We start from the raw sequence: 14,539 nt of genomic DNA on the forward strand, positions 1-14,539 counted from the left end.
TGTTCTTGATTTAGAACTTGGCTCTCCTCATCACAGGCAGGCGGCAGCTTCCTCTTTTTCTTATTGATTAGTCTGTAGTATATTTGAAGGAGTAGCTATGATAACTGGTATGTGCTTTCTATAGTTTTGGTGAAACTGAAACTTATACCAAATGAATGACCCCAATTTACTAGTTTTTCCATTGATATGTTCTACATTAGATTTGAATTTGGTCAATTTTTGTGTACACTGTAGGAGAGTTTCTTGCGGCACTATTTATTGATGAAATTTTGTGTTCAAATTCCACTACATACGAGATCAAAATGGAACCATAGGTTTGTGTTAAAATGACAACACCACTTAGAGTGACACTGTGACACCACGTATCTAGCAATAGTATAAACGCTACACAGCAATTATAGATTGCTGTCTAGCGTAGGCCTGTCAAATCGGGTATACGAAAATTTCGGGTACCCGATCCCGAATTTCCCTAAAACTAATACCCGATACCCGATCCGAATTTTATTTCGGGTATCCAATTATCCGACTCGGGTATCCAGTCCCGAAAAATCGGGTATCCAGTCCCGAAAAATCGGGTATCCAGTCCCAATTTTGATTTTAATTTTAATTTTTTAAGAATTTTATATGCAAATTTATAGAAATACAAACATACAAACTTGAAGTAGTATTTAAGAGAAAATAACTTTAAACTTTTAAAAATACAATTAAAATAAATTTAAATAAAACAATCTATTTACTCAAAATTGACCAGAATATATATAACGCCATTATTTTTAAACTTAGTAGCTATATATATTAACTGAGCAATGCGCCATTGCCACTTTGATATAACGAGCATTACCACCCTTAACTAAAATAAAATCACAGATTCACATTTTATAATAATAAAAATTATAAACAATTTAATTTTCAGCACTTTGATCATAAAAATCCATAATGAATTTATCACTTTGTCAAATAAACATAGTGTTGTTGAATAATGTTCAACACTTTGATCATAAAAAGATAATAAAGAAATTATATTTAATTGCTTATATTTTTAAAAATCCAAATAAATACATAATTTATTATTTTTTTTTTAAAATCGGATAATTTGGGTATATCATATCAAGTATCGGGTTACCCGATACCCGATACCCGATAATCCAAAAATCTCACTACCCGATCCCGATCCGATACCCAAAAAATCGGGTTTCGGGTATCCAATTACCCGGCTTTTTCGGGTTTGGATATCGGGTATCCAATACCCAATATCCATTTTGACAGGCCTAGTCTAGTGTATGGATATTGCTGGCCGAGAAAATTTACTCTTGAGCATTTTTTATGATTGTCATATGACAATTGATTATTCGTCCACGTGTACAAATGATTGACTAGGAATGGTGGTATGGTGTTACTTTAAGAGGTGTTGTCATTTTAACGCACCCCTGAAACTATATATATATATATATATTTATTTATAGGATCATGATCAATTGAGATTATTTAGGCTAATTGAGATATGAGATGCAATATCAGCCACTCATTTTTATTAAATGAGTGGTCCAGATTTTGCCACACAATAAATATTATTAGATTAATTTAATATGAAAGGGTAAAACTGTCTTTTCGCGTTATAATTTAGGGTTCTTCTTCATCTTTCATCTTTGATCGGCGATTCTGCTGAGATTTCAACGATTGAATCATATCTCTCATTGAATCTATTTTAACGATTTATGATTCAATTGATTTGCAAAATTAGACTCAGACGGTTTCAACGATTTCAACGATACCTGATTTCCGATTCAATTTTCAAAAAACAAACGACCTGTTCGACGGATTTCTTTGTTGAATTTGACGTTTTTCGGTCGATTTTACCGACTTTGATTCTGTTTTTATCCTTTATTTGTTGATGCCCAGTCAAATTTGTTCCTAATTAGTTTTTTTTTTTTTTTCTCATCTTTAGGTTCGATTTCAGTTCGTAATCAGCAGCTAAGTGTTATTTGATGGATTCTTCATCTTATTCCGAGTCTACGTCGACGAATGGTGGAGGTAGTTTGGTTTGATTTTCATTAACATGATTTTTTTGTGTTTTGTTGGTGATTTATTCTCTGTTGACATGACTTATGTTGCTTGATAAATATTTTGTGTTGTTGCTATGCTCTTTGTTGATTTTCTGTTTCATTAACATTATTTTGTTGTGTTATGTTGTTGATTTATGCTCCGTTGACATGATTTATGTTAAATATTCATTGTGTGTTTGAATTGGTGTATTCTAATTAAACTGGACATTTTGATCCTGGTAATTTGAAGCATGTTCTGATATTTTGGCTTACATAACTTATAACAATTGTCTAAGAATTTTTACAAGAGTGCAACCATCTCTTTAGAGATAACTATAGGGGTAATTTTTTGCTTTAATTGAAGCTACTTGAGAAATCAGCTCATTAATTCTTGACCGAGGAAATAAACGTTAGTCTAAGTGGATCAATCTTTGGTTGGATTTTCTTGAATGTAAAAGTCCATATGATATAACCATGATGAGAGTCCTTAACTTGACATAAAAAAATTGGTTAGTTATTGGCTAAGCAAAAGACCATAAAGCCTGAGAAGGTTGAGAAACATGGTTGAGTTTGGAATGTATGGATATTTTAGGTGCACACTGTTAAAACCTTTTTCTTAATCAGTTATGGGCATTCAAGGGAGATGTATGGGTTATGAGCTATTTATTGACATTCTGTTTCATTAACTTTATTTTGTTGTGTTATGTTGTTTATTTATGCTATGTTGACATGACTTGAAAATCTGTTGACATGATTTATGTTACTTGGTAAATATTCTGTGTTGTTGTTATGCTCTTTGTGGACATTCTGTTTCATTAACATTATTTTGTTGTGTTATGTTTGTGATTTATGTTCTGTTGACATGATTTATGTGTACTTGTTAATTATTCTGTTGACATCGTCTGTTTGAATTGGTGTATTCTAATTAAACTGGACATTTTGATCTTGGTAATTTGAAGCATGTTCTGATATATTGGCTTACATAACTTATAACAATTGTCTAAGAATTTTACAAGAGTGCAGCCACCTATTTAGAGATAACTATAGGGGTAATTTACGTAAGTCTCTTGATTTGCGTTGACGTGACTTGAAAATCTGATGACATGATTTACGAATGGTGGAGGTAGTTTGGTTTGATTTTCATTAACATGATTTTTTTGTGTTATGTTGGTGATTTATGCTCTGTTGACATGACTTGAAAATCTGTTGACATGATTTATGTTACTTGGTAAATATTATGTGTTGTTGTTATGCTCTTTGTGGACATTCTGTTTCATTAACATTATTTTGTTGTGTCATGTTGGTGATTTATGCTCTCTTGACATGATTTATGTTACATGTTAAATATTCTGTTGATATCGTGTGTTTGAATTGGTGTATTCTAATTAAACTGGACATTTTGATCCTGGTAATTTGAAGCATGTTCTGATATTTTGGCTTACATAACTTATAACAATTGTCTAAGAATTTTACAAGAGTTCAGCCACCTCTTTAGAGATAACTAAAGGTGTTATGTTGTTGATTTATGCTCTGTTGACATGACTTGAAAATCTGTTGACATGATTTATGTTCCTTGGTAAATATTCTATGTTGTAGGGTCTGTTATTCCAATTTGCAAGCCTGAGTTGAGGCCTTATGAAGGTCAAAAATTTTCTTCCCTTGAGGAAGGAATTTCCTTTGATGAAAAGTATGCTCAGGAGTGTTATTTTGATTGTCGAAGATTTGGAAATAGGTCTAATGGTGGTGTTATTATTTTTCAGTATGTTGTTTGCAATAGACAAGGATTTCATACGGTAGATTCGTTGGATGTTGATGTTAGTGTATCTGAGGATGGTAATGTGTCTGATGCTGATGAAGTATCTTCAAAGAAGAGACGTAGACATGGCACCAAAAGGTGTGGATGTGAAGCGAGAATTAGTTTTAAGTTTTTTTTTTTCTGATTTTGGTGATAAGTATTACCTTGTGCATCAGTTTGTTGAGGAACACAATCATGCTATGGTTAACAAAGATCATAAGAGATTTATGAAAGGTAATCGCAGTTTGAATGATGTTCATCACAAGTTTGTTGAAGATTGCACCAAAGCTAACATCGGTCCTACCTATACTTTTAACTTATTAAAGGAGTTTTTCGGTGGTTATGATGTTGTTGGGTGTACGTTGACTGATGTTAGGAATTGTTCACGTGATATTAAAGAGAAATTAAAAGAAGTGGATGTGCAAATGATCCTAAATCAGATGCTAGAGAAGAAGAGAATTTGTGAAGGTTTTTTTTACAAATATCAATTATCACCTGAAGATAATAAGTTAGTGAGCTTATTCTGGTCTGATGCTGAGTCTTGGAAGCATTACCACATGTTTGGAGATGTTGTAGCATTTGATACAACATATTCAACAAACAGGTAGTTTATTTATTATACTTAGTAATTGACATAGATAGTAGTTGATATGGTAGTTGCCATAGGATACATTTGTACTTTGCATCATTTCTGATTTAATAGTTGACATAGCATATACCTATAATTGACATTATCGATGTTTTGTGTTGATGTATTTGTTCAATAGGTATCGTAAGGTGTTTGGTCCATTTACAGGGAAAGACAATCATGGGTGTCCTATTGCGTTTAGAGTTGGTTTCGTATCCGGTGAGAATTGTGATGCATTTTCATGGCTTTTCACTGTATTTGTTGAATGCATGGGTGTTGCTCCAAGAATCATACTCACTGACCAAGATTGGGGAATGGGGCTTGCCATTGAGAAGGTATTACCTGGTACAAGGCATCGTTTGTGCATGTGGCATATTATGAGCAAGTTGTTTGAGAAGATACCTAAATCTATTTCTGACAGAGAAAAGTTTAGTAAGGAGTTTAAGTCTTGTGTTTGGTCAGAGTTGTTAGATCCGGATGAGTTTGATATATTATGGACTAGTATTGTTGAAAAATATGGTGTAGAAGATCATAAATGGTTTAAGGATATGTTTGCTATTAAACATATGTGGATCCCAGCCTTCTTTAGAGATGTTCCTATGGGTTCTTTAATGAGAACAACATCTTTTTCAGAATCTGAAAACAGTTTTTTTAAGAGGTACTCGAAATCGTTGTTTAATTTTGCTGACTTCACTCTTCAGTATAATAATGCCATTGATGCTCAAAGGAATCAAACTGAAAGGCTTGACTATTATGATTCTGTAATCACTCCAAAATATGTCACTGATTTAGCATTTGAGAAGCAATTGGCATCTGTATACACAGATAGGATGTTTAGAGTGGTACAAGAATTTATTGCTGAGGCTGATAAGAGTTATCGGATGATTAGCATGTCCACATTGGAGAATATCGAGGTCTTCAAAGTTTCTGATGCTAGAAAGAAGACCTTTATAGTTACATATGAGATAGAGACTGAGTCATATGAATGTGAGTGTAAACTATTTTTAAGGTGTGGTTATCTATGCAACCACCTTTTCTCCATCCTCAGAAACAAAGATGTAAACAATATTCCAGAGAAATATGTTGGTAACCGTTGGCTTAAAAGTGAATTACTAAAGGCAGTTCATGGTCTCACGAGTGATGATAGTGCGTCTGACAGAGGTATTCAAACTATTTTCTATAGATATTTCAGTTTAAGTTTTAGCATGTGTTATTTAAGCTGTTGATATATCTTATATAGGCTATTGACATCTTATATAGGCTGTTGACATTTTATATGTGTGTAGGTTCTAACAAAGATGACAAACTACAGATTGCTAACAGGTGTCATGGTCGTTACTTTGGTCTATATCAGCGTGCTTTTAGGAATAAAGATCATTTGATTGCTTTGGATAATTTGCTTGCGGGTATTGGTCCTCAAATCTTTAAAAATGACTGTGCTGGATCGTCGTCTATTGATAAAAATGATTCAATCATGAACATATATGGTATTGCTGTACCTGAAGAAAAAACTGCACATGCTCCAGATGTGGTTAGTACAAAAGGAGGTGCAAGTGACAAGAAAAACAGGATTAAGTCAAGCATAGAGAAAGCAATTGAAAAAGCAAATAAACCTCATAGACGTTGTGGAAAATGTCATAAAATTACTGATCATAATGCTAGAAGCTGTGGCAGAAAGGAGACATGATTGTTTTTTTGTTGTTGACATAGACAAATTATTGACATTTTCTTATTAGTTGTTGATATCTGATTTTACTCTCTGTTGACATCTATTTTATGATTCTGTTTTTTTAATTTTAAGTTTTGTTTTCTGAGTTGTACACCTTTATACAAGGTGTTGACATTTGGTTATAAGTAGTTGACTTTTTAGTACAACTTGGACTCTGCCTTGCTTTCGTGCTCCATCATGTTTTTAAGGTGCACATGTCAACAATTAAAAATCATGTCAACTATATATACTGGCCATGTCAACAACTAATATAATTACGTCAATTATGGTGCACATCGTGTCAACGGCACATACCAGTCATGTCAACTACGATACATATCTTGTCAACTATATATACTGGCCATGTCAACAACTAATATAATTATGTCAACTATGGTGCACATCGTGTCAACGGCACATACCAGTCATGTCAACTACGGTACATATCGTGTCAACTATATATACTGGTCATGCCAACAACTAATATAATTATGTCAACTATGGTGCACATCGTGTCAACCGCACATACCAGTCATGTCAACTACGGTACATATCGTGTCAACCGCACATACCAGTCATGTCAACTATGTTTCAAGCCATGTTAACTACACGTACAAGCCATGTGAACAATACATAGAAAACATGTTGACAACAATTGTAAGTCATGTCAACTACATGTACTAGCCATGTCAACAACTAATATAATTATGTCAATTTTAAGTTGTTGACATAATATTTGTTTTCCAAGTTGTTGATACTTTATACAAGCTGTTGACATTTTGTTATAGGTTGCTGATATTTCGATCAAGTTGTTTACATTTCAATACAATTTGTTGAACTTATTAACATTTGTTATAACTGCTAATTTCAAAAGTCAGAATGCATAATAATCATTTTAAAACCAATCCAAAAGATAAGTTAACATCAAACATTAAAATCTGTTTTTGTTCACTTCCTCTTTCTACAACTAAACAACTTCTTGTATTTGTTGTTTAGCTTATACAATTTGTCCATGTTTGCTTCCATCCAATCATGAGCTAGTTGTAACATTGGCGATTTCTGGTTATTGTAAATTGATGCAATCATCGTGCAACAATATCTTCCCCTGAGTATTTGGATAATCTTCAGACTACGCGCAGAGAAGCCGATATCCCAATCACTGCCCTTTTTCCCAACATAGGTCTCCATGTGCCTCATCAAATAGACACCGCAGTCCTTTATGTTTGTGGTTGTTGCCCATTCTAAATTCAGAAAGTTGAATGAAGACTTGTTTATATTTTCTGAAAGATCTAGCAATTTCTTCTCTATGAAGTATGCTTCGAACATATCTTTCTGCAAAATATATAAATAACTAAATTAAACTACACGTACAAAGCATTTCAACACAATGTAGAGAATATGTCTATAATATAGATAAAAGCATACCAGTAAGCCAATATCAATGTCATAATTCTTCAACGGATCTGTATCTTTAAGTGGCTTTATATTATCTATGATGTCAATGATGTTTTTCTTCATCCAATATACTACAAGGTAGTAATGGTTATCTGCACAAACTGGGAAGAAGACCTGTATGACATGAAATATACAATTATATCCATAGAATACTTGTTCATATTCTAACATAGATATCATTTTTAGATCTTATTACCAAATCAATTTTTCTCCAGTTGAAATCTGGTCTTCTTTCAACCTCATTATCTGTCTGAGAAATAAAATTTCTCTTTGTTGTCGAAGCATCCCAATTTTTCTACCGATTTGTTACATTGAAGTTCTGCATTTAAAATTTTTGGTTAGAGAGACATCTGACTCAAATAGTTTACATATAATTTAAGATTACTTACACATGGAGATGTACTCATGAAAAAGCGTGAAAGTGATGTTGTTGGCCTTTCATTTTCTCTGTTGTTCAGGTGTGAAGCCCACGCGTTAATTACACCCACATTAATTTCAACATGGGGCTTCAGTGATAAAAACAATTCCTTGGTCGCCCAAGTAAAATTATCTTCATAAACGCATGCATTTCTGAAATGAAGTTATACAAATGTCATATGAACAATATTCATAAATTATGTTTACTGCATAGAAAACTTAAACTACTTTTTAGATCAATGAAATAATTAAATAATGCATACTCATCTGTTCCTTCTGTTTCTAGTATGTAGTAGTAGACAGTTCTTTCATAAGATTCCAGGTATGTTTTTGTATCTACAGCTCTTATGTCAACTGGAGAGCCTAGGAATGGGTAGGAATGCGTTTTATCATTAGACCTTTTCACACTAGCTTCTGTCAGTGGAATCTCAGAGAATGGAACAACAGTCTTCTGTCAGTGCAAATAAAATTCATGTCAGTTTCAATTAAAAATCATGTCAACTATATGTACTAGCCATGTCAACAACTAGTATAATTATGTCAAGTATGGTGCTTATTGTGTCAACCGCACATAAGAGTTATGTAAATTACTGTACGTACTATGTCTGCTACACACAGAACCATGTTAACAGCAAATAAAATTCATGCCAACAACAATTATAAGACATGTCAACTACACATACAAATCATGTCAACAACGATTATAAGACATGTCAACTACACGTACAAATCATGTCAATAACAATTATAACAAAATGTCAACCACACTTTCAAGCCATTTCAACAACAATTCAGTCATTTTATAAAAACAATATACTATTTAATCTTAGTTTCAGTTACTTTACTTTAACAATATTCTCTTCTTTCTCTTTTCCTTTCTCCTGCTGCTTTGCTTTGTTCATTTCAACATGTGCGTCATCCATTGGACCTGCAGCTGGTGGTGAGATAGGAGAGGCTGATTCACTATTGTCATCACCCACTGTGTCTTCTTTTGTTCATTCTTCTTCTTTTTCTTCAACAGCCTATTAAATTAGTCATTTATAATTAATATCAAATTAATTTGAATTAATTCTAAATAACAAAAGACGAGATTTGACTCACCCCTTTAGGATCAGAAACTGGCGATGTAGGGATATGTATTCTGTTTCTTTCTCCTGTCAACTACGGTGCATAATATGTTAACTACTCATAGAGGCTATGTCAACAACACTTATAAGTTATGTCAACTACACGTACAAGCCATGTCAACTACACGTACAAGCCATGTCAATAATTATTATAACTTATATCAACTACACTATGAAGTCATGTCAACAACACTTCACTCATTTGATAAAAAATAATATACTGTTTAATCTTACTTTTAGTTACCTCAACAATATTATCTTCTTTATCCAGTGGATTTTGTCTGTTCGTTTCAACATGTGTGTCATCTTGGTTCTCCTTAACAATATTATCTTCTCAATCCCCTTGTTATCAGATTCTAGAACAGTTGGTGATATAGGAGACGCCGATTCATTATTGACACCACATGATGTGTCCTCTTTTGATCCTTGTCCTTGATCTTGTTCCTTTTCTTGTTCTTCATGTATTTCTTCTTCAACAGTCTATTGAAATAGTAATTTATAATTAATATTAAATTAATTTCAACTTAGACAAACTTATGTAAATAAAATGATGTACTTACTTTGTTATAACAATCACTCCATTTGAAAGTTGAAAATTCAGTCAAATCTTCAAGTGCTTCCTTTTTCTTTTCGACAGTAACTATTGATTCACAAATTCTTTTACAGTTGTCAAATGCCTCATCTTTGTCTTGAAGAAATGACTCTGCCAATTTTACACACTTGTCTTCCACAGATTGAACAGAAGTTGTTGGTCTTCCAATTGCAGATCTAGCAATATCACACACACTAATCCAAATAGATGATTAGTTTTGACATGTGCAGGAACTTCTTCAAGGGTTTTTACTAGATTGTTCTTCCCATAATCTATGAGTAGAATGTATTTCACTACATTCTGCATGATATCTTTTGGGACAACACTTTGGGAAGACCCAACCCCACTGTCAACTACGTGTGGAATTTGTTGTTGAGGCTCCTGCTCCTGCTCCAGATTACGGACATATCTTTTGAAGATAAGTCCATTACCAAATATTCCTACATGTATCTCTCGATTTTCCCTATCTTGCAGATGAGTGCTTGTCCAGCCTTTCATTATTGGGAATGTACGAGGAACTGAACGTTTGGCTTGTAAAACTCTATCTATGTAGCACAGCTGCATATAAAATCCATATCAATAACAGTTACTAGCTATATCAACTACTCATACAACCTAATATAATTATGTCCAGTGTTAATAATCTGTAATGTGAAATGTAACATACCATGAGCAAAGGAAGTGGTCCTGCAAAAGCATTCTTCTTTTTCTTTGACCAATTTTCCTTTGCAAACTTCAGAACAGACAATGTGTACGAACACCAGTTGACATTTCTAATATTTTCCAGATCATCAACTATTTCCCCAATCTTAGACTTGATTGTTCCACATGTTGATGGCTCAATCAATGTTGCTTCTAATAGTGCCAAGAACATTCTCTTGAACATTGGCCCTCCTTGACAATCAGCTAACATAAGTTCTTCAACAACTTAATGGCTAACGTTTCCTCCTTTTTTTATTTCACAATCTTTGCCTAACTCTCTCATGAAATCTGCATTACTTTTACAGTCATATCTGGAATAACTAATCCTACCTCTCGGAAATCCGTATACCAGCTCCACATCGTCTTCTGTGATATTAACACTCCTACCATTATTAAGCTTTATCTTGCACTGTTTTTCATCAAAACTCTTCACCAATTCGAATGCCAAAAAGCTAATAATGTAGTCGATGTTGAAATGCAAAACATTCCCAAAACCCAACTCCTTCACAACATTAACCTGTGCCTCATTCATTTGTCTCATGGTTTGAATAAAAAACATCGTCTTCCTTTTGATTAGAAGCCGTTTAGAAAAGTAATTACTTTTCTTATTCTGTTCCTTAACCTCTGTGTGCTTGTCATTCCGTTTTTTGCTTCTAATCTTAGAAGCAATTAACTGTTTCCGGTCATTTTTTCTTTTGCTTCTAATCTCAGATATAGTTAACTCGTCCTCATCAATTGTTGTGCTTCTTTTACGCTCTGATGTGTTCTTTTTTTTCTGGATTAAAATCAAGTACAATAAAATGTCAACAATACAGTAATATCATGTCAAAATTCATAGCAACTACAACCCTACATATGGCAAGTGCAGTCATACGCTTTTTAATATAAATAATCCCGTGTCAACAAAACATATACAGTTTATAGCAACCATATGACTGTTGACAGCCATTCAAACAAGCATACATTATGTCAATAATTATTGTATAAAATGTCAAAACCCCTATGTCAACAAAATGTCAACAATACAGTAATATCATGCCAAAATTTATAGCATCTACAAGCATACATATGACAAGTGCAGTCATACCCTGTTGGTATATATATAATATAATACTATGTAATCCTCTCACACTTCACATATGAATTCATCTTTATGTATACAGAACATATCTATTTTATAGCAACCATATGACTATGTCAACAACAATTCAAATAAGCATACATTATGTTAATAATTATTGTATAAAATTGTCAATACCAATATGTCAACAGATATCTTCTAATGTCAATAATCATAAAAATTTAAATATAACTGCAAGAATATTTTTCTGTTGTTTAAAAAAAGCATAAATCGAACTCATTAGAAAATTAAATAATGAAACCTAAAAATTAAATCTTTTGAATAATCAAACTGTGTTTTAAAAACCTAAAATTGAAGTCATACAAATAAAAAACGAATGAAATCTTTAACCTGAACCAGTCGTTTCAGTGCTTTTTGTTGATTTGGTGTTGACCTCCATTTCTCCTGTCGTTTTTCCAGGAACGGTCGACGATCCAACTAAATCACTTGCGTTTTTGTGTCCGGTTGATATTCCTAATACTCTTAATCAATTTAGAAATCTAGAAAAGAGATGAAGTCGAGTAGATTAAGGGTTTGTATATGAGAGAGTTGTCGAAATTTTTTGAGCGGTAATCTATTTGTGAGAGAGTAGATGGAAGAGAAATATTTATTGCCACGCTTTTTTGTGAGTTAGCGAAATAGTTTTTAGAGTAGAGGGTTTGAAATTAAATTATTTTTCCTCCATTTTATTAGAAAAAAAGGCAGTTGACATTGTTAACATTTGAAAAAAAGGCAGTTGACATGACAATTATTTAGTTATTTACATTACGCACAATTTATTTATATTTTCTTTTTTGTTTTTGACATTTAATTTGCTTTATACTAATATGTATTGTATGACCATAATTCATGAATATGTTCCAAATATTGAGTTGTCTGAAATTTTATATGAAGCCTATTGACAAGCTGTTGACATTTTTGCTATAAGTTATTGACATTTGATAATTAAGGTATTGACAAAATGTTGAGTTTTTATATGGAAACTATTAACTGTTGACATTCAATTCAAGTTGTTGACATTTCTATTTAAGTTGTTGTACTGATTTGATAGTTGATATATTATTACAGACTGCATAGTTTAAAAACCACATTTGAAAATTGTTTTACACATCCATCTAAAAAACATGATAACATCAAATATTCAAATCAAGACAACAGGAATTATTGGTTCTATGGCTAAGCATCAAATCAAAACATGATAATCTTTGTCCAAATATTCAAAACATGATAAGCATCAAACCACTCTTTGTTCAAATCAGAATAAAACAGTTTTTTACTTATTGCTTCTACGGCTAAACCATTCCTTGTATTTTTTCTGTAACGCAGACAATCTTTGCTTGTTTGCATTCATCCAGATGTTAGCATCGCGTATCATATTCATACACTTCTTGTTGTTCTCTGATGTAAGCATGGCTTCGCAATATCTTCCTCTGAGTACCTGTAGAATCTTCATGCCTCGTGGAGTAAAGCCAATATCCCAATCCCTTCCCTTACTGCCAAAGTATGTCTCCATATGTCTCATCGTATAAACACCGCCGTCTTCTTTATTGGTGCTTGTGGCCCAATCTAAAGGAATAACTTTGTAAGGAGACTTCTTTATATTTTGTGATAGATCTGTCATGTTATTCTCTATAAAGTATGCCTCAAACATATCTTTCTGCAAATATATAAACAACTAAATTAAAATTAGCATACAAAGCATTTTAGCAAGATTCATAAATTATGTCAACAAAAATCTAAACATAATGTTAACTGTATTTAAAAATAGCATACCAGTATTGCAACATCAAAGCTATACTTTTCCAAGGGATTCTTGTCCCTAGTTGGTTTGGCACTATCAATTATCTCAATTTTGTTCATCCTCATCCAGAATACCACAAGATAGTAATAGCCACTTTTAAAAACAGGAAAGAATACCTGTATTGTATGTTAGATAAAATTAGAGAAAAGAATTTGACAACTCCTGTCCAAAACTATGTAGGTGAAACTGTGAGATCTTTGCACAAAAATAAATTTGTTACCAAATCAATCTTTCTCCAATCGAAATCTTCTATTGTTCTAATCTCCTATTGAATTCGCGACACAAAGTTGTTCTGGGATTGTAATGGATCCCAATGAGGCTGCCGATTTGTTATATTCAAATACTGCATTTAACATTTTTTGTTAGTGAAATTTGTCATCCAAATAGTTGACACAGAAATTTAGATTACTCACGCATGGGGATGATGTCAGAAACAGGCGCGGAGGTGACGAATCTGCCCTTTCTCTTTCCTTGTAGTTCAGGTGCGCTGTCCATACATCAATTACACCTATACTGATTTCTGAATGGGGTTTCAGAGATGAAAACACTCCTTTGCTTGCCCAAACAAAGCCATTAGTGTAGACACATGAATCACTGAAATGAAAACGTGCAGACAACATTTATATATCATTCATAAATTATGTCAACTGCATGGAAATATAAAAGGATTGTATAGATTATTCAAAGAATTAAATTATGCATACTCATTTGTTCCTTCAGTTTCTACTATGTAGTAGTACATATCTCTTTCATCTGGGTTCAGGGTTGTTTTCATATGCACGGCTCGTATTTCAAATGGTGAGCGTAGCACTGGGCTAGGACGCATTTCAGCACGAGTCCGTCTCTCTCTAGCTTCAGCCAGTGGAATCTCAGAGATCGGAACAGGGTCCGGGTACTGTTGTCAGTGAATTTAATGTTACTTGCAATTACAAATCATGTCAACTATATTACACTAATCATGTTAATAACTAATATGATTATGTCAACTACGATACATATCATGTCAACTGCACAGACAAGTTATGTAAACTAATCTACATGCTTTGACAACTACACATACAAGCCATTTTAACAACTATTACAAGCAATGTTAACAATAATTCATTCATTTTTTAAGAGTAATAAGGTTAATTTTAATTTTTTTACCTGGTA

The 14,539-nt window shown here is 32.9% G+C and overlaps 2 protein-coding genes across 2 annotated transcripts; one reads left to right on the forward strand and one right to left on the reverse strand.

Moving 5' to 3' along the window:
- Window positions 1-5,064: 5,064 nt before the first annotated feature.
- Window positions 5,065-8,422, forward strand: LOC125206512 (protein FAR1-RELATED SEQUENCE 1-like). The gene is made up of 3 exons (XM_089059665.1): window positions 5,065-5,626; window positions 5,752-6,018; window positions 8,388-8,422. The coding sequence occupies exons 1-3, from the start codon at window positions 5,065-5,067 to the stop codon at window positions 8,420-8,422; spliced, it is 864 nt and encodes a 287-aa protein (XP_088915791.1).
- Window positions 8,423-12,859: 4,437 nt separating this feature from the next.
- Window positions 12,860-13,452, reverse strand: LOC148933230 (uncharacterized). Its single transcript, XM_089068550.1, has 2 exons — window positions 13,360-13,452; window positions 12,860-13,243 (listed from the first exon to the last, which is right to left on the reverse strand). Exons 1-2 carry the CDS (start codon window positions 13,450-13,452, stop codon window positions 12,860-12,862), a joined length of 477 nt encoding a protein of 158 aa, XP_088924676.1.
- Window positions 13,453-14,539: the final 1,087 nt, after the last annotated feature.

The sequence above is a fragment of the Salvia hispanica genome, chromosome 1 (assembly GCF_029641045.1).
Source record: "Salvia hispanica isolate PSC_SH4W2 chromosome 1, Shi_PSC_v1, whole genome shotgun sequence".
NCBI lineage: Eukaryota > Viridiplantae > Streptophyta > Magnoliopsida > Lamiales > Lamiaceae > Salvia > Salvia hispanica.